At 40.8% G+C, this 27,315-nt stretch overlaps 1 protein-coding gene across 1 annotated transcript in view; it reads left to right on the top strand.

The window, feature by feature from the left end:
• Positions 1-7,823: 7,823 nt before the first annotated feature.
• Positions 7,824-27,315, top strand: part of MMP19 (matrix metallopeptidase 19) — a 30,999-nt gene continuing 11,507 nt past the window's right edge. The window contains exon 1 of the mRNA XM_020782926.3: positions 7,824-26,046. Within this exon, the coding sequence (XP_020638585.1) occupies positions 25,954-26,046 (93 nt within the window). The 5' untranslated portion in view covers positions 7,824-25,953. The remainder of the gene's footprint in view (positions 26,047-27,315) is intronic.

The raw sequence follows: 27,315 nt of genomic DNA, 5'->3' as shown, positions 1-27,315 counted from the left end.
TAGATTTTGCTGAAGAAGCATGGATGTTTCCTGAATCCCAATTTCTTAAACAGCAGCAACAAGAAAACATTTTTCTCTTCTCCTGCCCCTGCGCCTTGTACTGATGAAATGAAGAAGATGTGGCACAATCGGAGGTGCAATTTTATATGCAAGGAAAAAAACATAATACTCAAACAAGACCAGTGCTTCCCAACTTCGGGTGCCCAGATGTTCTTAGACTGCAACTCCCAGAAATCATGACCAGCACGGAAGTGGTGAAGGCTTCTGGGAGTTTTAGTCCAAAAACATATGGGGATCCAAGGTTGGGAAGCAGTATTATTTCCTCCAAAATATATGTATTTTGCACATACTTTTGTAAATCTTGCAATCCTTAAGTTGTAAATCTTGCAGTCCTCCACCCCTGCAGTGCTTCACAATGCTTCAATCATATGTCCTTCACCTTTCAAGACTGGGTTGAGGAAATTGTCTGCCTCCACTCTGAGATCACAACTTAAGCAAGAGCCCCTAACAATTTTCTTGTGTTTACCCTTTTTATTTGCTTAAGTATTTGATTTTCCTGGCATGTGGCAAATAAATCCATGTAAACAAACTGGATAGTAATGCAATTTTCACTCAGGGGTATGTGATTAATAATGATGGTATTTTATTTATTTTTAGGCCTGTCACTTGGTTTTAATTTCCATTTATGAAAGCTTTATAAATTGAATACAGAGGTGCAAATACTAAACAGTAAAGCCTACTCTCTTTTTTGATGCTGCATTTAGAAAAGGGATTCTCTCTCCCACAGGAGGGAATGCTTCCGGCACTTTTCATAACTTCTAAAAGCTTTGAAACATCTGCTGAACATTTCTTGGGATACTTTTTGACAGAGTAAACATTGCATTAGAGTCTAGTGTATTTGCTCTTGTTGAGATGGGATTTATGTGCAAACCCAATGTGGAGAAGACGATTACGTTTCTCACCCATGTTTGCTGACCATTATCATCCTCCCTAGAGGTTGATATCTGCATTTTTAAGGCCTATACCTTAAATTCAAAGATGCATTTAACATACTATATGTTTTTAGCCCTCATTATATTACCAGATATAACTGGTTTAATCTCTGTTTATTTAACTTTCTGAGCAGCCTTGAACCAAAAGCGTTTTGCTTTCTAAACTGCTTCTCATTTCTGAGGATAAAATAAGAAAGTCTCACTGTATGTTGCTCTGAGCTACTGGGAAGAAGGGCAAGAGATATGAAATTGTCAAATTGTCATTATTTCTCCTTATTTTTAAGGAAGCCTCCGATATTAAAATTTGATTCTCTCTATTTTTATAAAGGCTTTTATAATGACAACATGGTACTCCTGGAATTTCTAAAATATGAAATGCTCTTTCTCTGAAAAAAGAAGCGGGAAGAAGAGACCAACCTAATGGAGATCTCGATGTTCCTCTGAGACCCCTAACTGTGAAATAGTTCCACCAAGGGACTGTTTTTTACCTCTTGCAATCAGAAAATCTCCATGTCGATTACTTAGGTACTGTATGTTGAAAACAAAACTCTTGGTTAACAAAGACAGAGATATAATTCATTTAGTAGAGCTGCATAGGTTCATTAGAAGAAACCATATAGTGTTTAAGCACCTTCCAGATTTTATTCTGCTAGGAAAAAAGAAAATAAAGTTCCAGGAGTACACATGGAAATCTGCCTAATACTAAGAGTTTGGAAACATTGTTTGTGGACTACAGCTCCCAAGATTCTTCAACCAACCACTGACATTGCCGGTGCAAAATTCTGGGAGCTGTAGTTCATACTTCTCCAAGCTATGGTCCTTCTAGTCCACTACCATTTCCTTTGACCTGGACAGACATTATTCTCAGTACTGGTGCCAGATCTGTTTCAAAGGGAGTTGTCAGGGTTTAAACCTCAGCAATTCTCTATGAAAGCAGTTTTATACCATTTGCAGGGTAAATGCCTATCGTCTCTTGAAATATCTATCCTACACTGAGAAGAACTGCCATGCCAGCTTTGTTCTCCGGTTTCCACTGGGAGTTCATAGCCTGAAAATCTTTGCTGCCACAGATGAGCTTGAACACCCCACCCCCTTCTTACAGCTATCCCCCGGCTAGCACAGCCTGTGGCAAGGCTAGCTGGAGGATTCTGGGAATCGTACGTCGAGAGGTACTGTCCCCAAACTGTGTATTTGTTTTTATTTTGATGTTCCCAAAGCCCCATTGGTAGGACGCACCTTTATTAACAATATTTTATTGCCTTTCTTTATCTCATTATTGATAGTTCTGCTGGATAATGTTCACACAGAAAGAAGGAAGATGAGGTATCTGAGGTATGGGATGAACTGTCATTTGCCCATAATAGGAACGTGGGGAAAATTAAGTCAACCCAGTAGTGCCTCTAGTCTGCCTTTGTATATAGCAAGGGTAGAGTATGTTTGGTCCTCCAGATCAGTGGTCCCCAACATTGGGCCACCAGATGTTCTTGGACTTCAACTCCCAGAAATCCTGGCCAGCTGAGGTGGTGGTGAAGGCTTCTGGGAGTTGTAGTCCAAGAACATCTGGAGGCCCAAGGTTGAGGATCACTGCTCCAGATGATCAGCTCCCAGGCAGCATAGCCAATAACAAAAGATTGTTGGAGTCTAGTCTAAAACAGCAGAGAGCAACTGGGTCCCCAAATCTGGTATACACTCTTCTTCCTCCTTCTCCTCCAGCCTGTTTGGCTCCAACTGTGTTGGGCTATAATTTCCATCCTGGTCAGTCTGTATAGTCAGAGCCATCCTGACTGGGGATGATGTGAGTTTAGATTCACATATGTGGAGGGGTCAGGGTTGAGAAAAGAATGCTTGACACTAATTGGCTCACCAGAGTTTTAGACAATAACCTTTCCCAGCCTTATCCGGAGATGCTTTTGGTTGTACCTGAGATTTAATGCATACAAAGCATGTATTGCTGTATAACTGCTCTGCCATGGCTCTTTCTTCCTGTTTGAGGGGCAGCTGCAAAAGAAAATCACATCTAAATAAAGACTTGGCCAGATGTGTAATTCTAGGTCCTTCATGGAGCTTATCACTTGCTCCTCTGCTGTACACATGATGTTTTTGCATGTATCAGTTTGAACGGATGTTTCCCATGAATGTTTGGTGCATTTTGTTCAGCCCAACATGTTATTGTCCCCCCTCCCACGGTGCTATTTTGTGCTGGCATTGTGTGTGGTGTGATTGCATGTGCTGGTTTCTTCCAATCTTTCCTAGGTATTTCTTGCTATTGTTGACCATGACATATCTGGTGAGGCATGGTGTGGGAGTAAAATAGGAGTGTCTACCCTCTTTTGCCCCTTTCTTTCCATCAGGTAATTAAGGTAGAGCACTTTTTTCTTGTTAATTCTTAAAATAAAGCTTGATTCTATCTCTCCCCTTTACTATTACTTACTTTTGTTCAAATTTGTTTTTGTTCTGCCTTTCTCCTTTTTTCATTTTTTTAAAATTTCCAAAACAAATACAGTATAAGAATACAAAATACTTACTAATACAATCTAAAACACAGTGCTTCCCTGTACCCACAGAACCCTTGGAGCAATACTTTTATTATGAACCTCCTTTCCAAAATTGTATTGATTGTTGCTTAGAGGCTTTCCCCTTTCCTTTCACTAATACAAATTCAATAAATATACCCTAAATAGCATAAAAAATATTTAAACTTATTTCCCCTGTTTTCATCTTAATTTCAGTAGTCAATTTATCATTTAGCGTAATATCCCATACTTCATTATACCAATCTTCTAATTTAATATCATTTTTATCTTTCCAGAATCTAGCTATTAATATTCTAGCACTTGTCATAAAATTAGAAATCAATTCCTTTGAATTGATAATCAAGTTCTGTCTCATCAAAAATTGACAGCAAAGCAATTTTAGAATTAAGTTCGATATCTTCTCCAAATATATCACTTATTTCCTTAAAAATCAATTTCCAAAATATCTGAATCAATTTACACTCCCACGATAATACATGCCAATTTCTTCATCACATTTCCAACAGGCCTTAGAATAGTTTGAATTTATTATGTTCGATTTCACCGGAGTCATGTACCACTGTGATTAGGTTCATTTGAAACTTGGAGCACTTCCTCCTTTTTGGCGGGAAATAATGACTGAGACTCTTTTGAAACATTAACAAATTTATGTTCATTAACTTTTGGTGATTCTATGATCACTTCAATCAGATCAAAACAACTTAAATTTGGTAACTGTTCATAACGTGATGATGTGAATTTGGCTTGTAGATGTGGACAACTCACTGGGGGGATGGACCAAACTGCTCCCAATCTGTAGGGTTCCTCAGTGGGGCACTCCTCACCGTGCATATCGTCCCACAGCACGGATGTCGAGCCCAGTCTTCTTTCGGTGGATGGTTGTACTGTACGTTGGGTCTGGCCTGATCACTTTCCCCCCACGTCCTTGTCCCTGAGGAAAAACGACTCTTGTCCATTCTAGTGTTTCAAACGTTCTTTTTCCCTCTCTCTTTTACTCTGGATCAGGTAGTAGTTCACCCACTCTCAAGTTGGGAAAATCCTTCAAAAGCCTGTGCGTCTTCTTGTAGGTAGATTCCCCTCCCTTGCTCTTATCATCTCTCTTTCTGATATGCTAAAAAACCTCTTCTCCCCTTGATCTTTTATATCTCCTTCCCACACTGATGCATTTAACTACCGTACTCCTCCTTTCCTCTTTCTCCCTCCTCTGATAGACAAACCTCCACCTTTCCTCTTTCTTCTTTTAATTCTATCTCTCCCCTTTTCTCTACCATTACTTCTTTTTGTTCAACTATTTCTCCCTCCTTTATTCCCCTCTCATGCGCTGATGTTTCTATTCGTGAGGATGGCTCACTCTGATCTTTCTCTCTTTTTTCTGTCTCTCCTTCACAACCACCTTAAACTAATTTTTTAAACAATTCTTTTATTCTTATCAACATTAATCTTAAAACTCTCATCTTCCAAGTTTTTTCCAATCCTTTGTTTTAATTTCTGTCTTTAAATCATGTTCCTAAATTGATTTCAAACCTACTATTTTAGTCTCTTTTTCATCTTGTTCCAAAATTAGGTTATAAATTCTACTTACTACTCCCTTCCTCAAACCATCTTTCGCATGTCTTCATGTGATAATAGAAATTGTTAATACTTAGTACATTCTCTACATTTGTCATTAGTTTTTAACCATTCATTTGTCCAACTATCTAATTGGATATAATTATACCATGATAGTTTATTAGTTTGAAGTTTAACTATACGTAATCTGATCCTTTGATCTCATTATAATAATCCAATCCTTCAATCTAGCAACTTTTTTTATCCTTAGACAAATCAGATAAACCCTTCAAATTTGCTGGAAAACTTGCTGAGATTGTATCAGATTTGACTTTTCTTCTCTGTTTTTTTTTGTGTTGTTCCAATGCAAACCAAAGAAATGAACATGTGAGTACCAAAACATTTGCAACTGCAACAATTTTCTGAGAGAAGGGTTGCATTTTCTGACAGAATTGCAAGGGTGCCCATATTTAATAATAATAATAATAATAATAATAATAATAATAATAATAATAATTTATTGTCATTGTAAGTATATACACATACAACGAAATTCACAGACACCCAGAGACCAGACACATGCACACACATAAAATTCCCAAACACTCCCCACCCACTAAAAGTCCCCCACTAAAAATACAAACATCTACACCGCAGGCCAAGTTACACAGTCCAACTAATTATTCACTACTGGTGGTCTTTAAGCTCATTATTAATTGCAATTATAGCTCTGGGATAAAAACTATTGAGAAAACGTGTGGTCCGAGTCTTAATTGTTCTATATCTTCTGCCAGATGGTAACAGTTCAAAAAAGTTATAAGCAGGATGGGAAGAGTCTCTCAGGATGCTATGTGATTTCCTTAGACAGCGGGATGTGAAGATGTCATCCAGGGTTGGTAGCTGGAGCCCGATGATATTCTGGGCAATTTTAATGGTTCTCTGTAGAGCTTTTTTGTCCGCTACAGAGCTACTCCCAAACCATGCCAGAATGCCATAGGTTAGGACACTCTCAATGGTGCTACGATAGTATGACAGAAGCAAATGCTGAGATAAATTTAACTTGCCGAGCATTCTCAGGAAATACAGCCTCTTCTGTGCCTTCTTCATTAGCATGTTGGCATTTATAGTCCATGAGAGGTCCTCTGAGATGTAAGTACCCAGAAATTTAAAACTACCAACTCTCTCCACTTCCTCACCGTTTATGTACAGTGGTAAATGTACATATCTCTTCCTCCTAAAATCAATTATGAGTTCTTTAGTTTTTTTGATGTTAAGTGTGAGATGATTTTCTTTACACCAAAGTATCAACCTTTGTACTTCCTTTCTATAAGCAGACTCATTGTTCTTATTTATGAGCCCCACCACTGTCGTATCATCCGCAAATTTAATAATTGCATTGGTGTTATACAGTGGGGTGCAATCATGTGTGTACAGGGAATAGAGGAAGGGACTTAGCACGCAGCCCTGGGGAGCTCCTGTACTTAGTACCAGGGTAGAAGAATGGTGAGATCCCATCCTTACTGACTGTGGCCTATCTGTCAGAAAATCCTTTATCCACATGCATATCTCCTGAGGTAATCCCAGGTTGATCATTTTAAAAAACAACCTATTTGGTAGAATGGTATTAAAAGCAGAGCTATAATCCACAAACAACAGCCTCGCATAAGTTCCCTGATGTTCTAAGTGGCTCAATACAGTATGGAGTACAATGGACACAGCATCATCAGTAGATCTATTTTTCCTGTATGCAAATTGCCATGGGTCCAAAGAAGGTGGAAGACTAGCCTTAATGTAATCCAGCACCAATCTCTCAAAACATTTCATAACAACAGATGTTAAAGCTACTGGTCTGTAATCATTGAGAGATACCACAGCTGACTGCTTGGGGACTGGCACTATAATAGATGTCTTCAGGCAAGTGGGGACTGAACACTGCAACAAGGATAGATTGAAAATATCCGTAAAAACTCCAGCTAATTCTGCAGCACAGCCCCTAATAACTCGTCCCATGATTCCATCTGGTCCAGCTGCCTTTCGAACATTAATATTCTGGAAAGCGCGTCTCACATCTGAAATCTGCAGTACTAGTGGTTGTCTGTTGATGGTAGATTCTAGTGATGTATTATAGACAGTAGGTGCTGGAATAACGGTTGTTCCTGTTTCCACCTCAAAACGGCTGAAAAATTGATTTAACTGCTCAGCCAAAAAATCACTGCTGCTACACAGACTGTTTTTGTTACTCTGACCAGTGATTTGTCTTAGGCCGTGCCACACTCGGCGAGTGTCAGAACTTTCAAGGTGTTGTTCAATTCTCTGGCTGTACATAGCTTTGGCATCCTTAATGCCCCTTTTCAGTTTAGCTCTAGCCTCTCTGTACTGTAGTTCATCACCAGAATGAAAAGCAGCATTTCTGGTTTTTAATAAAAGGCGCACTTCTCTATTTAGCCAAGGCTTGTTATTAGAAAACACTCGTACTTGTCTGGTAGTAGTAACAACATTGATGCAGCTTTTGATATAAAACAGTACTGTTGAGGCATAAGTATCAACATTGTCCTCCTCAAACAGTGCCCAATCAGTGCTCCTAAAGCAATCTTGAAGTTGCTCAGATGCATCCACTGGCCACACTTGTATTTCTCTAATTGATGGTCTGATTCTTTTAACAAGAGGTCTGTATGATGGAATCAAAAAAAGAGATATATGATCATTTTTGTCCATGACTGTAGGTTATGCAAAATGCCAGTGCTGGGGAAAGGAAGAAAGAGTAGCAATACAGCTAGTGTTGAGTAGCTTTATGCACACAGCTTAAAAACAAAACAAAACCTAAAACTATTAACATGGATTGCTCTCTCCCACTGTGAATATGAACACCTGAGGAAGATATGCAATGATACTTCTTTTGGAATTTAACAATTAGTTTTAGAGCAAGGTGCTGCCTACTTTCTTTAAAGCTTAGATATAATGTGCAGTCATTACATTTGGTGCAATATAATACACGTATTATAACACACCCGTGTATTCACAGATGAAGATGAACCCAAGGGTTCCTGCAACTGCAAAAATTGTGCCTTTGAGGTGAAACCAAAACATCTTCTCTTCACGTTTCTCTGAACAGTATCCAATACTTCTTTCCTCATCACGCCACTTTCTATTTAGTAATTAAAAAAATATCCAGGCACCATGACTTCTCCAGCAGACTAAACACACTCACTATTCCCACACAAAATGAGTGTGCACCACTCATGCTAAAAGCAGGCCTCTACATGGCCACTAGTTTCTTTGCCTGTGGTCAGTAAGAAATGTCCCCAAAGTGCTGAGGTGGGAAAATGTCTGTAAATCCTTCTTTCAGGCCATTCGTGTGCCACAATTGGCTAGCAGGTGTGTGTGGGCAGACAAACCGGCCAAAATGCTTGTGGGCCAGCAACACTGGTGAACCTACTTGCAAAGCTGTATTAAAGGGGATCGAAGGGCAAGTGTCAAGAGGTTAAGCAGCCTTTCTCCCAGCATTTCACAGAACTAATATATATCCATGGCTTTTTATTCTTGTCATTCTTTTTCATTGTTCTCAGAGCACTTGAGGAATTCCAGATGTGGGAAGGCCCAGCTGTAAGTTCACTAAGGTTAATGATGCAGAGCTCTTTCTTTCTTCCTTGAGGGGTTTTGTCCCTTTTTCTTTTTTTCTCTTTTTGTATGTGGTAACAAGAGTGCTTGCTAGGGATAAGGTTTGTGACTAATCAAAAAGTTCATTGCTTGAAGAGGAGGGAGGCAGTGAATGTCTTGGGGACGTTTCCATGGCGACTAGCTTATGACTAACTCATCTACATGCCAAAAAGGAAAGGAGTTTTGGTCTGGATGAAATAGGAATGCAGAAATATCATAGAAAACCCTTCCTAGGATATGTCTTAAGTAGTGAAAGGCATAAGTGGATGATGTGGTGGAACTCATTTCTGCACCCAAATAATCTAGTTCCCCCTTCCTTTGGCCCAAAACCAGTTGTCGTCTGAACTATGATAGATGCATATTGACTCACTGGGATTTAGATGATCGTCCATTCAGCCGCTGATTCACTTTGGACACTAGTATAGTTGGGACTGGCCTTTGTTTCTCTAATGTCAGAAACAACCTCCATGGTCATACACATTTCATAACAGGAAAATGCCATTCTCACACTCCTGAAAGATTACTTCTACATGGTGGAAAAGTAAAGCACTGCCTGATTTTGGAGGGTCCAACTTTTGTGTGTATGACTGTGAATCAATCCTGAGCGTTCAGTTCCCCCAGTGAATTTCCATGGCTGATCAGGGATTCAAATCTTGTTCTCTAGAATCCTAGTCCATCACTCTATCCATTGCACCACACTGGGTATCCTCTTCAGATCTAGTCTTACTTTTTCTATACACCATGGAGTCTGTAGTCCTCATGGCTTTGCTCACGTGTTCTCTAGTGCTTGTAAATCTCTGCAACATATGGTGCAAAATTTGGCTTTTCCCAAGAAGTCAGTGTCCCGTTTATTGATCACTGTGGTACTCGTATCTCAGTTCTTTCACACCCTGTTCCCAGAAGTTGCATGTGTGTTCCCAAAAGTAACATTTCCAAACTTACCAAAATCCTCACTTGTGAAGGTTTCAGTAGTGCAGGGTTTCATTGTGTTTGTGTGCACATACGTCAAGCATAAATTCATAATTTACAAAATTTAGCATCCTTTTTTCCTCATTGTAATGGTATTACAGTTCAACCCGACTAAAATGCAGCTGTGTCACTGTCTCCTTTCCAAGGCTTGTATGTATCATATTTTGTGGAACACAGGATTTCAGCTGATGCTGTATCTTTTATTCCTGTATAATAAGCTGCTGCTGATCCACAGCACCATTCAATGTCTTGCTCTCCTTCGGAAGAGACTGCTCTATAAATATAATTCTGAAAATGCCAGTTTTTGGAATGCACATCTCTAGCTGGGGAACATATTTTGGGTTTGACAACTCTGCTGTTCTAGCAAATATATTTGCTTGGTTGCCCACATCCTTTCTTTTGTTAAATAAAGTTCTACCTCATGATGTAGGGTTTCACTGGGTTGCTTCATGCCATGAACTTCCTATCTGACCTTGAGTGAATCACTTGTAGTATACGCACAAACACAAGAGTGGGTGATATCTTTTATTGGACCACTTAAAATTGAAACAAATAGCAAGCTTTCATGTATAAAATCCATTTCCTCAGGCTAACCATATATCCTTCATGGATAATGCAGAAGAACTGTAGACAAAAGTCCAAAAACTGATAATACATGTTTGTGAGAGACGATCCATGTCTTCTTGAGGCTGGACCTCTAGTGTCTCTGCAGCAAGACTTGAAGTTTTTACACTCCTACTATTGAGATCAAAGGGCTGCTAGATGCTGAACCTCAAGAAGACCTGGATTGTCTCTCATAGACACTTTTTCTATACACCATGGAGTCTGTAGACCTCATGACTTTGTTCACGTGTTCTCTAGTGCTTGTAAATTCCAGAAGCATATGGTACAAAGTTTGGCTTTTCTCAAGAGGTCAGTGTCCCATTTAATGATTACTATGGTACTCATGTCTTAGTGCTGCCACACCCTGTTCCCACACATTGCATGCGTGTTCCCAAAAGTAATAATTCCACACTTACTAAAATTCTCACTTGTGAAGGTTTCAGTAATGCAGCATTTCACTGTATTTGTGTGTAGACCCTAGTCCATCACTCTGTCCATTACACCACACTGGGAATCCAGTGTAATTTTTAAAGTGGTCCAATAAAAGGTATCACCCACATTTGTATGATATGTATCTGTTCTCTTGACAGTGGAATGCTTCAAACAGACTGAAAGAGCTTGTACGAGCATGCCCTTCTCTTTCTCTCGCTCTCCACAGTGTTTGTGCAAACACAGGAGCATGGGCATACAATGATTGAAGAACACACAGAGTTTCCAATATAAACACAAAAAGGAAAAAAAGCCATGTGCAAGTTCAAAAGTGGATGGGTGGGTTAATGCCTTTATAAATCCATTAAAATACAATCAATCAATCAATCAATCAATCAATCAATCAATCAATGTAAATCAGGTAAGTATTTGAATCCTGAAGGATTCTTCTTCAGGCTGGCCCTTATAAAACTTGCAGTGGGGCAAAACAGAAAGTATCATCAATCATCCTGGCCAGATGTTGTTGCTTCAGGATCTGTTGCCAAATCCCTTTGTCTTATCTGGCAAATAGAGGGAGATAGATGGCTTGCATGTGATGCAATCCTTCCTGAATGATGGTATAACTCATATCACAGATACATATACTTTCCGCCCCTTTATTAAATCAAGATAAAATAAAGCTGGATTGTGTTCAGATGGAGGAGAACTGGTGGAAGAAACATCAATAATGTAAGATTTTTCAAGTGGCACCCTATTATTGACAGAAATTAACAGTGACTTAAAATGTCTCCTGGTTTAGTTTAAAGACAAAAGTGAAAATGTAGGACTACAAGTGAAATTGAGGAGAAATACATAAAATTAAATTTGGCCATGAAAAATTTGTTTTTTATTTTCTCTACTGCACTTAGTTCATGAATCCAGATAGAGAAATCAAAGGACTGGCACTTGTAAAAGTTGCTATGAAGAAACCAGAGAAGATCCGCAAGTATGAGGAAGGACAACTGCAGATCAAGGCCAAGACAATGCGTTCTGTAGTTCCCAACTTCTACCTCTGGATGTGAAAGCTGACAGGAAAAAAATGACTCATTTGAAATATGATGTTGGAAGAGAGCTTTACACATACCATGGATGGCCAGAAAGACAAATAAATGTGTTCTAAATCAAGGCATGTTTGAACTTTTACTAGAAGCCAAAATGCCTAAACTGAACTTATCAGATTTTGGACACATCATGTGAGGTTGAGACTCACTGGAAACTATGATAATGCTAGGGAAAGTTGAAGGCAGTAGGAAAAGAGGAAGTCTAAGGATTAGATGAATAGACTCAGTAACAGAAAGCACAGTGTTTAGTTTGTAAGACCTGAGAAGAATGTTAGTGATAGGAATTCCTGGAAGGCATTAATTCATGCGGTTGCCATAAGAAGTGATTTGATGACACATAACAACAAAGAGTAAAGGAGGGAAGAAGATTTTATCCTTTCCTAAACAAACACATGACTCATTCTAGGCATCTTTGAGCCAAATTTTATCCATGCTTTTCAGATAAGGTAATAGTTAATTACAAAAAAGAAGAAACAAAGCTAGTATCCACTTCAAGCTTGCTTAGAAACTCAGACAATTTAAATAAAAATACTGTGTAATCTGGCAGGACTGTATCTCTATACTGGGAGAACATCTTGTTTTGTTTCTCTTGGAAAATAGCTGACAGATCGATCATACTGTATATTCAAACATTATTTGCAAGGTGTTACTTTTAGGAGTAAAGGGGAATTAACCACATTCTTTTTGCAAAATAACACAACAATGGGTAGTATGAGGGGGTGTTCTTTCAGAACAACAAGGTTGCCAAGACTGAGGATACTGGCTAGTTTCCTCTAGAATTCCTAAGCTTCTCTACTTCTCTAGAAAGGGTGACAAGTCTCAGGGTGAGTAGCACTGGAGAATGTGAAAGTTTACATTGATGTGTGAGGTGGCTTTAATGCCTAGCCACCAGTTCTCTCCTCCCATTGTCAGCTGACCTGAAGGCTTTCTGGCTCAGTGTAAAAACTGTTTTAGTATGTTTTGCACTTCCACAACATTGACACACCAAAAGGAAGGTGAGAGCGAGGGAAGGGGGCTGAGGAAAGAAGCAGAGGATGCTTGCACTTGGTCCCATTATGTAATATGGAACAAGGCAAAGAGTGGAGCAGGAGCATCACAACTCATGAGCCTTCTTGCTAAAGAAGCCTGGCAGCAGTGGTGCAGGGCCTGTGTTCCAACCGTATCATGTACAATTTATATAAGACAGCATGGAATGTGAGCTGCAGCAAAAAATGACAACCACCACTCAACACATTTTAACATTTGCCCAGGCATAGAAATAGGTTCTCCCACAAGCTGTGTAGCCTTTAGTCCAGATTCTCCCCATGTTTGATCCCACAGTTCTGGACCCCTTCCTACTTTTGCCACCCCACCTCTAGAATCACAAGTGCTCAGCCTCAGGTTTTTGCCCTGACATCGCAGGGAATGGAATGCTGCTGACAAAGCTAGTAATATGCAGAGATTACGTGTTCTTTCAAAACATTACATTTTGGAGTCATTTAAAGGATTTTGAACCATTTTTGAATTTCAAGTGTATTTTTAAAACAACACACAGACACACACACAGAGACACACACACACACACACAGACACAGACACACACACACACACACACACACACACACACACACACACACACACACACAGAGGAATAGTAATGTGCTGCTTTATTAATAGCAACATTTTTTTTGAAAGTTAACAAGCAACTGTTAGTTGTTTAAAATAATAATAATAATGCTCCAAACAGTGGCCTGAACTCTGCCCATCCTCGTCAATGCTATCTGAGAGAAAGGCAGGAACTGAACGCGGGCCTGTCTACAGATGCACAGCAGTGCTAAGCTAAGCTGCCTTCTGCCGCACAGCTCCTGCTAAAGGCAGAAGGACAGTTTCCAGAAAAAGCAAACAAGCTAAGTAACACAAATATTCTATAGTGACAAGAACATTCCCTTGTTTTTTTTAAAAAAAGGTTCTGGTTAGATTAAAATGTGTGGAAAACACTGTCATTATAATATGCAATGGAACGAGTTTTCAGAGGCGGAGCGTTGTGAGCTTTCTGCAAAAGTGGCTGGAGTCAGGGTGGCCTGTGATCTGAGCAGGGTGAGCACCTCAGCTTGAAATGCAAAGCTCTTCTCACCCCCCCCAGCCCCCAGTCAAAACCACAGGCAGCCTGCAGTTGGAGTAAATGTACGTAAAAGTTCAGTTCGGGTTGATGGCAGAGAGAAACTCCGGAAGTGCTCGTAAGGCAAAATGGTTTTCCTTAGTCACTCAGCTGGCTTCATGCCAGTCCCTCTTTTATCTGTTTCAGGTCTTGTCAGACTTTCCAAATGATAGAAAGCTCTGGGGCGGTTTGCTCGTGAGAAGACAGTTGAAACTGGTGTTTTTGTATTATCTTTTTCTTTATGAATGTGTAAAATTCAATAGAGGGGAACAGGCAAACAAGAGTATTTAAAGAAGCATCTGTTTCCCCAGAACATATCCTTGTGCTTGCATGGCTTTTCCCATCCAGCCAGTATCAGGACTGTTTGTTACATGTAGTACAGAGCATATGAGTGTTGAAGAGAATAATGTAATTCTAGAAACTGGTATGAAGTGAAAATGAACATTTATAGCTTATTATTTTGGATGTATACTTATGGACAACACAGGAGAAAAGGTCCTTAACAGCAGTCCTTATTTGTTTAGAAGTTTCTAAACTAAAGTGGAGAAGCAAGAAGAAAGTACTCCTGAGTATTCAAATCTGCATTTAGATCTAGAAAAGAGAGAGAGTGAAACATAGTTGGGCTATGTCTCTCTCTCTCTTCACCCTTCCTATCACCTATTATATGACTTGATGCTTTCTTCCTACAGCATGAATTGATGCTTTCTTCCTACATCCTTGATGTCTGTGGATTTCAATGGTTTCCCTGTGTAGTCTATAATGCTGGTGTTGTCCAGTACATCTGTGTTTTGAAATAGGATTTCATGTTCAGCTTGTTTCAGGGCATGTTCAGCTACTGCCAGTTTTTCTGGTTGTTTTAATGTGCAGTGTCTTTCATGTTCTTTGATTCTGGTGTGGATGCTGCATTTTGTGGTCACAATATACAGTATGCTTGACAACAACTGCAAGGTATCCAGTATACTCCTGCAGAGGTGAGGGGGTCCTTTTTGTCCTTTGCTGACCATAACATTTGTTGTATTTTTCCGTGACCCCTTTGATGTATGGCAGAAATACTTTATTTGTGGGTGGCTGTTTTTCTTCTTCAGTTTGGTGTTGTTTTCTTGATTTGATGGCTCTCGTGATTTCATTTTTGGAACAGCCATTTCCCTGTAGGGCCCAATTCAGATGGTTGAGTTCAGTGCTGAGAAACTGAGCTTTACAGTTCCGATTTGCACAGTCTACCAGTGTTTTGATTATCCTCTTTTTTGTCATGAGTGGTGGTTGGAGTTTTTGTGTAGGTACCGGTCTGTGTGTGGAGGGTTTTCTGTAGACCTTGTGTCTCAATAGGAGGTCAGGTTTGTGTATGACATGGTTAATTGTATATTTGGGTGGATGCTATTGAGATGGTTTAGATATTCACTAGGTGTGTTGGCCAGGATTTCTGGCAGTTATAGTCAAAGAACATGTGTGGACCCAAGATAGGGAAGCACTGCATTAGGGCCATCACTCTCAGCTGGATCTTGCGAGGATAAAGTAGGGAAGAAGCAGAGGAGGGCCATAGCCACCTCACTGCACAATGCAACAAAATACTACTCTCCCTGAAATAAACTTGGCTTTCCCCATGTCTGCTGTTACATGGTTTGGGGAGAACTGGTGACTGCTGATTTGTCAACCAGTCTTCTCAGCTATGGCTCAATCAGCAGTTGATAAAATTTGTCTTGATGCTATAAAAAAACGGTGTCTTTCAAACATTGCTAACTCCTGCAATGTTTGAAAGACACAGCATCAGAAGCCAGTTGAAAAGTTGGCCATCCCTGAGCTCCCCGGAGTAGAGAGAGATGAATGAATGAATGAATGCTCTGTTTGGATTTGAAGAATGATTACAATGACATATTTTTGGAAAGTTTAGATTCCGTGGTTTCTTGCAACTTCTTTCAACCCATTCACATTATAATTAGAAGGTAGAAGCCATGGTTTCCTTGTGGAATCCCTGGACATTGTGGGGATTTTGTAGTCCAAGGGCAAAAGAAGAATGAATGCCTCAATGCCAAAATACATCTCTGTGGAGACCGAAGGGGGCCATGAATGCACTTGATAGTAATACTGTGGTGGGTGATGTGTGTCTACGTGACAAATCCAACTGTTTCTGGGATATAAATAGTATGTCGTCCCTTTTTCCTGTTGATGAAGTCAGCATTTTTTGTACTTTCTGTTCCTTGTCAGATCTGTGATTCACTTTTTTTGGGGGGGTTGGTCGTCATTGTCTATGAGTATTTCCAGACAATCGTGCACAGTTCCTGGCAGTACCACCTCATCTCTGTGCCACTTGCCTCAGTTTTACCCCACAAGACGCACATGCCACCATCTTCCACTTAATCATTCTGGAAAACAGCTGAAATCAACCAAGCAAGCAGCTCCAAGTCATGGTTTTGGTTTATTATTATTATTATTATTATTATTTATTATGTGAAAAGGTTGAGCTTCATCTTGGCTGAAGAAATGGGAGTCATCTTCCTTCTTCAGCCAAGTCTGAAGAAAGGCTGGCTACCTCATATCTGCCTTAATTTCCTCTCTGCAATGCAGGGCTAACACTGCAGTGGCCTATCATTCAGATTCGCTATTGCAACAGTTTCTGAAGAAAATCATGTGAGATGTTTTACAGTCTTGAAGCTACTCTGCTAATCTTACTATGGACAATATGTTGCACAGAAAAGCTTGGACACAGATCCCTTCGTAACCTCAGCTAGAAGTCAGGCCGGCTCTTTTCCAAGCTGAACATCTCAAAAGCACTCACCAGGGTATCCGAACCTCCTCCCCTACCACCTGCTCTGAGGTGCATGCTGGCTTCCCACAGCTCTTGCTACCCTGGAAAACTGCAGTGATAGTCCTTTACCTATGCCGGAAGAGATGCAGCAACACAGTTTACCTATATATTAAGATGGGGGAAGGCGAGGGTTTGATATGCACCTGAAATGCAGAACCAAGTGGTCTTGGGTATCATGCCCATCTTAGCCATTGTCTTTTATCTTTCTCTAGGGAAATAATTTTCACCTGGTGTTCTCCATCATCTGCATTGGTCTGGAAGGTCTGCTATGAGAAGGCCTCTTCGTTGGTCTTCAGTATGCTTGAACATGTAGTAATCAGCTTTAGGAGTTTCAGTATTCATATAGAGAGACTATAAACAATAAATATAAGTTGCTTATCACGAGCATGCTGAGCCATTACAGTACTTGTAATTTATAGATGCAAGCTCAGCTTAATAGCCTCCTGCAGTCTGCTAATATCATCACCACAAATTCCTATAATCCAGACTCAGAACACCTTCCAAGGGCATGAGGAGAAGATGACAAATAGAAACGCACCCACTTTTAAGGCATGAGATGCCCCCCAAATGGAACTGCCTGTTTCCCTTCCCCCTCCTTAACCAGTCACACAGTGCTTCAGTTAAAGCCAGTACAGTATATTCAAAGAAAGATACAGGTATTTCTGTAGCTTTTAGTCCAGATTCTCCCCATGTTTGATCCCACAGTTCTGGACCCCTTCCTACTTTTGCCACCCCACCTCTAGAATCACATGTGCCCAGCCTCAGGTTTTTGCCCTGATGTCTCGGGGAATGGAACGCTGCTGCCAAAGCTAGTAATATGCAGAGATGACTTGTTCTTTCAAAACATTACATTTTGGTGTCATTTAGAGGATTTTGAACCATTTTTGAATTTCAAGTGCTTTTAAACATGCCCACACACCCACAAGGGAATAGCAATGAGCTGCTTTATTAATAGCAACTTTTCCCCCCTAAAGTTAACAAGTAATTCTTAGTTGTGGTGAAGGAGTCAGGTGAGGCCATGCAAGCAGCACACTCTTGACTAGATTAACTAACGCGCTGGACAGGGTGCAGAAGACCAGAGCTGAACCCCTGACAAGATAAATGCTCTGTACGTAGATTGTTCTTGTGTTTGAGATTTGGGGATGCAGCCTGACCTAGATGGTGTTCCACTCCCCTGAAAGAGCAGGAACACAATTAATTCCTTGACCAAGCATGTCACCTCTTCCTGATTTTTTGTTTTGCTTTGGGTTTTTTTTTTGTTTTTTTTTTTGCAAAATCTTATTTCTTGTAACTTGAGAATTTGGATTCTGTCCTCTTGAGCTACTGAAAAGAAGCTTGCTCAGTTTTCTTTGTGGAAGGCCTTCAGATATTTGAAGATGGCTTTTCAGTCTTCTTTTCTCCAGGCTAAACATAGGAAACAAAGCAGAACCAAATATCATTGGAGAATTTGGCCTAGGAGTCAGCAGTGAAGCAGGAAAGTGATTTGGATAACTCAGTGAAGCAGACAATTGCTCACTGCAATTACCTAGAGTACCGCAGAGAGCCTTACTGCAGTTGTTCACATGGACTTAATAAGATGGACAATATATAGAAATCAACCGAGCAATATAATTGAGAGCAGAAGATAGAGCTCTATTCTGCCTGCAAAACCCAGACCAGGATCAAAGTTGATCAACACAGATGTTGATATGGGAGGGTGAAGAGGGAATTAAGTTAAATTTTATATTTGCTCAAGCCTCAGGATCCCTGCTGTTCTGAGTTGTTTAATTAGTAATGTCCCTTCCCCATGGTATCTGCATCTAGCTAGCTGCACCCCCTGAAAAAAACTATGCATTCAGACGTATGTGTATGTGTAGAGGTTGTCTGAATGCATAGTTTTTTTCAGGGGGTGCAGCTAGCTAGATATATATATACCCATTCTCTCTCTGCACGATTGAGAAGATCAAGTTTGCCAGTGATGCATATGAAGCTTTTCTAGGTGCAGTTGTAGATACTTCAGCTTCGAATGGAGCTGAACGAAATCACTCGGAGGGCGGGTGGGGCCGGTGGGGCAATCTCTTTCTTTCACACTCCCTGAGTTCATCTGAGAAGGACCTTTGGAAAGGGGGGAGGAATAACAGGACCTAGGGAGTCAGCCTAGGTAGCCTATTGATCCTGCATTCTAGTTGATACTACCAAATCAAGCAAATGCCACACAAAAGACAGGCGTGTGAGTGATGGTTTTGGCACTCTGAGTTCATTCCAGTGCTAACTGAAGCCCTTGGCAACTTCCTCTGGCTTTTCTCATGCCTTCTCTTTAGCCTGTCTGTCTATGGTTTACAGCAGAGATGGGGAAGGTGTAGCTGTCCAAATATTGCCACTCCCATCAGCTCCTACTACTTGGTATACTAATTAGGGTGCAGTCCTGGTCTGAATGATCTAAGGCCATAATGTGCCAAAAGTGGCTTCATATCTGCGTTGAGTGACGAGCCCCATTCAAGCAGCCGGGGTGCTTGCATCTCGGAATTGGTTCAAACAGTACTTTTTGCCCAATTTGTATGTACTTATAAATAATGTTGTCATTCAAATAGGATGGGTTTTTAAAAATAAATATTGACCATTCAATACAGTACTGAAAACTAAACAACATCAAAATATCAGTATAATAAAATTGAAGTGCAAATCTTTCAGCCAGTTGAAAAGTGCAAACTGATTTTTTTAAAGGATGAATTTTTGCCAGTGAATTGCACATGAGTGTTGATATGGGTGGGTGAAGAGGGAATTAAGCTAAATATTTTATTTGCTCATGCCTGGCCTCCTGGGTTTCAGCTCATTGCACTTAAAGGTAGCACAAAGTTGGCTCCAGGTGTACCTGCTGCAGGAGGGCATTCCACAAATAGGATGCTACTGTCAATCTTCTAGTCCATAGACTTAAAATGCACTTTCACATTAAAGGAGCCTCATGGTTCTACGTATACTGCAGCCAAAACTGTGCTCATGACCCAGGGTTCAATTCCAGGTAGTTCACTCCCATATAGTGAACTCAAGGTTGACTTTGCTTTCTATCCTTCTGAGGTTGATAAAAAGAGTACCCAGCTTGACAATGTGTAGCCTGCATAATTAACTTGTAAACTGCCCAGAGAGTGCTTTAAGTGCTATGGGGCGGTAGAGAAGCAGCACACTTTGCTTTCAGAAGGAATATGGAGAAGAGCCTCCTCAATTATCTTTACAACATGGATCAGCGGACTGGAAGAAGGTGCTCTGTCTATTTGGCACCTGAGCCATTTAGAGCGCTAAAGATAAGCAAAAGCACCTCTGCATTGGGTCAGGCAACGAATAGGCAGCCAATACATAGGGAACACCTTCAAATTCCTTTCCATAAGGCAGGATACATGGCGACCAATGAGCTTTGCCAAGGTCCCTCTGTCAGTCAGGTGGGTTCTGGCACACAGCAAAAGCCACCTGTCATTCTGCATACACCAGGAGTGGATATGTGATCCCAGACAGGCGGAACTGTGAAGAAGTATATCGAGTTTCAAAGGCGAGGTTGGGGTCAGTGGCAGCAATTATGACTTCTTATCATCTTCATAAATTGCTAAATATGAATGGGAGGTGCTGAGGATAGGGCTTTATAAAACTAGATAGGGTGGGATGATTTTATATATACTTATACTGTATAGTTACCCTGCCTTTTTACTTAAAAGGACCCAAGGTGGCTTAAATCGTTAAAAAGACAATATTTAAAAGCTAAAAACAGTAAGTATACAAATATTTTAAAAACATAATTAAACAAGTATTATATTGAAAATGGTAAATGAAATCAATACTAAAAATACAAAAAAACCCAAGAGAGCACAACAATCCATTTAAAAAAAAAAACCCTCTTAGACTGCCAATCACTAAGGAAGAGCCTGCTGGAAGAGAAAGGTCTCTGCCTGCTTGCAGAAGGACAGTCAAGATGGGGCCAGTCTGGCCTCCTGTGGGAGGGAGTTCCAAAGTCTGGGAGCAGCTACAGAGAAGATTGCCTCCCATGTCTTGACCAAGTGCACCTGTGAGAGAAAGGCCTCTTGTGATGATCTTAACATTTGAGCAGGCCAGGAGCATCCCCTCAACCACTCCATATGATGGTAGTGGCAGATTGCTGTGTAATTAAAGACTCCAAGGCCCTCACCCATATCCTCACCAAGAGCGATTGTGAAGGCAGTGGGACTGAGAGAAAGGCCTCTCCTTAATGCCTGGGCAGGCTCATAGAGAGTGATGTGGTTGTTTAGAATAGATAGCTTGGACCCAAGCCATTTAAGGGCTTTATAGGTTAAAACCAACACTTTGAATTGTGCCCGGAAATGGACTGGCAGCCAGTGGAGCTGCTGTAACAGGGGAAGTTATGTGTTCCCCGTAAGCCGCCACAGTCAGCAAACTGGCTGCAGCATTTTGGACCCACTGGAGTTTCTGAACACATTCCAAAGGCAGCCCCACATCGACTGTGTTACAGTAATCCAGCTGAGATGTGACTCGGGTATGTGTCACTGTGGCCAGATCAGACCTCTCAAGAAAAAGTCACAGCTGGCACAGTAGTTTTAACTCGTGGCCACTGCCGGCACCTGGGCATCCAAGCTCAGAGATGAATCCAGGAGCATGCCACCCGAGCTGCGCGCCTGTGTTTTCAGAGGGAGTGCAGCCCCATCCAGCACAGGCTGTGTCCCTATTCCTTGATCTGCTTCGTGACTGACCAGGAGTACCTCTGTCTTGTCTTGATTAAGTTTCAGTTTATTCACCCTCGCCCAGCCCATTGCTTTCACCAGATTCTGATCTAGAACTGGAACAACTTCCTCAGATTGAGATAGAAAGGAGAGATAGAGGGGGGTTGTCAACTAACTAAATGATCAAGCAGGTTGACACTGTCGCTAGATGTCACATTTCTCCCACATAAGACGTGGGAGCACGTCTCAATAAGACGTGGTAGCAGTGAAAATGATGTGCTTCATGATTCAAGAAACAAATACACAGAGGCAAATGTTGGCAGCCTTTATTTGAGCCATGCGAACTTAGTGCCCTGCTGAGTGCCTTCAAAGAGAGAGGGTTTGTCAAACACCTTGCATGCCACAAGGACTGGCGGATTGTGTTGTGCTGAGTGGGGCAGAAGCTGTCTGAATTTGGGAACGTGGAGACAGCTGAATTTGGTAAGACAGTTCTAATAAGCTGTGAAATTTGTGGTAGTAACTTCCCTGTTGGATAGATGGAAAACATTAATCCTAGATGCAGCCCTGGAAAATGCTGGGGAAACAAGAGTTACTGTCTTATTTAGATGTCATTTGTATGCATATCTGACAATGCGACTGGATGTCATTTGTCTTCACTGCTGTACTTTCGGTAGTGATGTGCAGTTAGGATAAGCATTGGAAGCGGAAAACCCAGTGCAGAGGATTGTGGCCCGGTTGTCTTGACAGTCAGGATAGGCTCCATTTAGATCTTCCCCATTCGTGGAGAAATAATTAGTGTAACAACGACAACTAAACGAAGTAAGAAAGTGGATGGCAGACTTGCCACCCCCATCCTAATTTTCCCATAGAAAATGGGGAACTTTCACAGTACAAATTAAACGTCACAAACATATGAGACTATACAAATTGACTCATAATTCTTGTGCAAATTATTTGACTCAGTGTAAGTCACTGTATCTGACTGGGTAACAAACTGTGCACTCTTGATGCTGGTTTCTATCAGCTGCTGAATCGCTGGTTGATTCACAAGTCTGTAGCGTGTGCAGGAGGAAATCATGTTAAGGCCAAAACCAAAATATTCTTGAGATAAAGCTAGCAAGCTTCAGGCAGATTCCTGGCACAAACAATGGGAACGAGGGATGAGGGCCTCTGCAGTTGTTAATTTCTGAATTGCAGTTCTCTCTCTTTCTCTCCCTCTCTCTGCTATGAACATTGTGGGAAAATATAGGGAGGACTGGCTGTTTTGTAAACTTCTGCCATAAAAAAAATCCTTCCTGGGACATGGGTGGACACTCCATTTAGAAATGAGGCACTAAGTTATTTTGGAATGCAGACATTAAATTTTTTCATGGCTAGACCAAACTGTGTGTTTTTTGTTGTTGTTGTTGATTTGTAATGGAACAGATCCTTACTTAGTTGCTTTCAAAGTCAGCCCTAACATTTGCCAGAGTGAGGCAGCTGCCTTAAGCTGCAGATTTTGAGTGCTGTAAATGAGCAGGAAATTGTTTCCTATTTAATTCATTATACAGTAGTTGGACTGCAAGGTTGGAGCAGAGGTTCTTGTGGGATTTTCTGCCTCATGTGCTAACAAATAAAATGGCTGGTTTTTGATATATTACACTGAAATGAGTGTGGATGTGGGTGTCATTTCCAGCTCTGCTTCAGGCAGCAAAATGTTTTGGGTTGGTTCTGGCTGAAATTAGTAAAGTCAAATTTTCCAAATAAAGTTAATATCTGCCATTAAATAGCATTTCATACTGTGCCTATGCTTGATACCCAGAATGATTTTCAACAATTTAGCAAATGAAATCAGTTTATTTTTTTCACATTGGACTATGTGTAGTTAGGTGGCTGTTTTCCATCCAATTTTGATGCTTTCTCAGTTATTTAGTTTACATGTAGCCCTTCAAAATGACTAGCTATATGCTGCCACACCAAATAAATGTGCAGGGCTTGGAATGTTACTTTTAAAACACAGTTTGTTACAATTATAGGTGCCCTTCCCCTGAAGGTAGTAAGTAACAGTTGTTGCTACAGTTGGAAAAATAATTATTTCCTATTTTTAATTTTCTTGCAGTCAATCACAATACTGTACTTACTATTTTGTTAACTATTTTAAAAAGATTGGAATGGTGCAAGCCATTGGTACAAAGCCAATTTTTACTCATGCATCTCTTTATCACTTTAAAGCTCAGAGCAGACCATCAGCTAGCACTCGATTCATGTGATTATTCTTCCACCACTATTAAGTGAAGCTGAAGCCCCATAACTATGAAAGTAACTAAAATATAGTAAGCAAATCATGAAGAGAAAAATGCTATCCCTTGCTTACCAGGTCATCCACAGAAATAGTTTCAGGTGAGGCAAAGGATGCTAATTATACATACAGATTGTTGACCTGACTATAGGTTTTATACTATTAGCAAAACAATCCATTCGCTACAATGTGGTGCTGAAAGGAAGTCCTGAAAGAAATACCAAATTTAGTATTGGGGGGGAAAGGTGTCTTCAGTTGCCCATCAATCCCCAGAACTCCAATACCTGTTCAGTAACATTTGGAATCTAATGTGGTTATACTTTTGTTCCCAGAGTCAAGGAGAGAATGAATGACAAAAAGTCATTGCTTTTAAGTGGTTATTTCAAAGCTTTGGAAGCATGTATTTAGAGCTCCTTGAGGTAAAATGAATGACAATGTGGGATGAGGTTGTCTAGGGCAGCCATTCTCAAACTTTTTTAACTGTAGCTACAAACACAATATGAAATAAATATAGGCCACATCAGGATTGTATAAGTCACATAATGAACCTTATAAGGTGGTTTTGTGAAGAATTGTCTCCAGTCTATGCCTCCCTTCAAATGTGCCTGGGCCCCCCTTCCTTCAGAACGGCTGCTCTCAGGCAATTTCTCATCTGTGGGAAAGCCTGCAGTTCTGTCTGCATCTTCCATAGAGGTGCTTTCTAAAAATACTATAACAGGCTTACCCAAGGCTTGGGGGTTGTTTTGACATGCTGCTCTTTGATCCCTGTACCCTAGCCCACACTGATCAGTGATTCTCTGGGCCCTTTTGTTATTTACCTTGCCACTGCCTGGCTTGGCTCTTGGGCAGCCATTCTCTTTGCCAGGGCCCTTTAAAAATATTGCACCAAATCTCTGCTTATGAACTCTGTAATTCTTCCTTAAAATGTAAGGCAATGATGGGCTAGCTATTAGGGGAAAATATCACATATTTATTAAAATAATACTTTAAAAAACTGATTCAATGGTCATTAAAATATTCATGTTTTGAAGCAATCCAGAGATCTTACAAGCTCACACATTGTATGACCACCAAAGGACAGGTTTTTGCATTATACAATCAACTGTAAGAATATAATTATGGGAAAACACGAGGCCCCAAACTGACTTTAGAAACTGATTTAGGTTATAAGCATACCAGAAGACAAGTGAAGTCACATGTGGACCTCACACTTCTTTAAACCCATCTTTGTAAAATAAAAATAGCTGTTTGCTGATATTTATAACCCTACAGACTGTCCAGACACAAAATCATATTCCGACCCCCCATGTTAGACATGAATAGAACGTACTTTGCACTGTTTGAAAGTGTGCTCCTTTCAAAACAGTGTCCAAATTACTTAACAAAGTAATTGCATAGAATGTGCAATTAAAGAAATATCTTATGTTGTTCCCCTTGTTCATTGATAACAATGAAATATTACAGTTTTACACAAAATATTAATTTTGCTAATGACTGAAGCTGCACCCTTAGAAATGGTGCAATACTGAAAAGATTTAAAGGGTCTCAGTACTCACAGCTGTCAAAATAATTTGAGGTGGACTTTTCCTCATTTGGACAATACTGAATAACCTGGTAAATCAGAGTCCCAGCATCTCTGTGACATACAGTTACTAAATCTTTTTAAAATCTTGCACATGGGTTTGGCCACACTTGATCCCAGTCATTCTAGGACTGCTCTGGGTCATTTGCTGCTGAATATACTGACCAAAATAAAATAAAATAAAATAATCCCAGTTTTGCATTCACTATCTAGTATTGTTAGGTCTGTCAGGTTTAAGAACAAAACAAAACTGGCCAGTGGCACATTTCTCTTAATAGCACAAACAGGAAATGGCTGTGGCAGTGTAGAGCTTATTCTTTGAAGAGTTAATATTCTCCAGGGTGATCTAGGAGTTGTGGTTGCAACATGTTTGAGTTGGAAATGAGTCACTCCAGCTGCTGGGAGATTTATAAATCTGGGAATGGGGGATGGCTGGATTGAGAGAAAGGGAAAGGCAGAGCAAAGCTTGAGCTACAGAAAGAGGAGGTGGAGGAAAAGTTCCGGACCTGCTTTGTTTCAATTGCAGAAAAGTTTTTTTTTTTTCCTGCAAAGCTGGGTGGATTGTCCAGGGATTTCCTGCGAGAAAATTGCTACTGCTGTTCCATCTTGCAGTGAGAGATTGCAGAGAAGCTGAACGTGAGGATGCCGTGGTTCATGCTGCTGTTCCAGGTTCATGCGTTTCTCTGGTCTGCCAAAGGTGCTGCCCTCAATGGCGTGGAAGAGGAAGAAGCCCTGGTATGTAGGGGCTGGTATGTGCCCCCCCTCCTTTGAAAATCCAGGCTGTGAGTCTTGATTTGATGCAATGGCAGCAATGGGTCAGATTAGAGAGTGTGGATGACAGGAGCAAGATCTTCCCCTGCCTCTGGATGAGACTCTAATTCGAGCCCTGATTCCCTTTTCCTCCCAACTTTTTCTAACTCTTTGGTCCTCCTGACCCTCCATACCTGGTGGAATGTGGTGTTTTCTGAAACCTAGATCCCTGGATGCAAAGGCTTTCTCAAAAGTCATGACTAGTACAGTAAACTGGCAAGGTCCGTACTTTTGACCCTATTCTTCCCAGGGATGGGAAGCTTGAGGGAAGATCTCCCTAGCCAATGGTTGCTTGGGTCTTCCTGCTGCTCCAACAATTAAGGGGAATATTGTGGGTGGGCACTGATTCACACCCAAGAGATAGAAAGCAAGCAGCCTTCTTGGGAGGGTTAGCAATGTGAAATGTTCACAGTGTGTACTGGCAGTGGACAAGCAGTTTTTCTCAGATGCCCCAGGGTTTCCTTTTTCTTTATAATTCTGCTCTTGCTTCTTAAATCCAGACAACTTTCTGAAGGATGTATGATCGCAGTCACCGACTTGCTTTCAAGTCATCCCTTTCCTTTCTTATTCCTCACCCACCAGAAGCTGGACCATGTCATGGCAACTCTTAACTTGGGATGCAGTTGCTCTAAACAAAAATGTAACATTGCTTCCAAACCATTCTCTATGGGTTTTTTTAGCCAAAAACACCATCCCCTTCTAGCTCTCTTCTTACCACTCAGGACCTCAGTCTAGACTTCTCACATTTTCCTATGATATGCAAAAGAAGCTATGGGTAGAGATTGGGAAAGTTACCTGTTTTTGAACTATGGCTCCAAGAATCCCAGTGGCTACACACACACACACACACACACACACACACACACACGCCCGCACGGACGCACGGACGCACGGACGCACGGACACACGGACGCACACACCTACTGCCTGAGGAATTCTGGGAGACTTTTCCAGTCTTAAGTACTATATCATCCGTCCTAATGGCTGGACCTTTTGTCCCCTTGGGGGTCCAGGAGGCGTCTCCTCCAAAGAAAGGAGAGTTAAGGAATGGCACATGTGGCGGGAGAGGTTGGGAAGGAAACAGCCTCTTCTTTGTACCACTTTTTCCTGACACATCATTGCTTGCTGAGACCTCCGTTTTGTTTTTTGCCAACTAAGCAATATCATAGTAGCAATTTCCCACCAGAGAAGGAG

This window comes from Pogona vitticeps, chromosome 2 (assembly GCF_051106095.1).
Source record: "Pogona vitticeps strain Pit_001003342236 chromosome 2, PviZW2.1, whole genome shotgun sequence".
In the NCBI taxonomy this organism is placed as follows: domain Eukaryota; kingdom Metazoa; phylum Chordata; class Lepidosauria; order Squamata; family Agamidae; genus Pogona; species Pogona vitticeps.
Note: the sequence above shows the minus strand (reverse complement) of the source record. Positions and strands in the feature narration are given on the sequence as shown.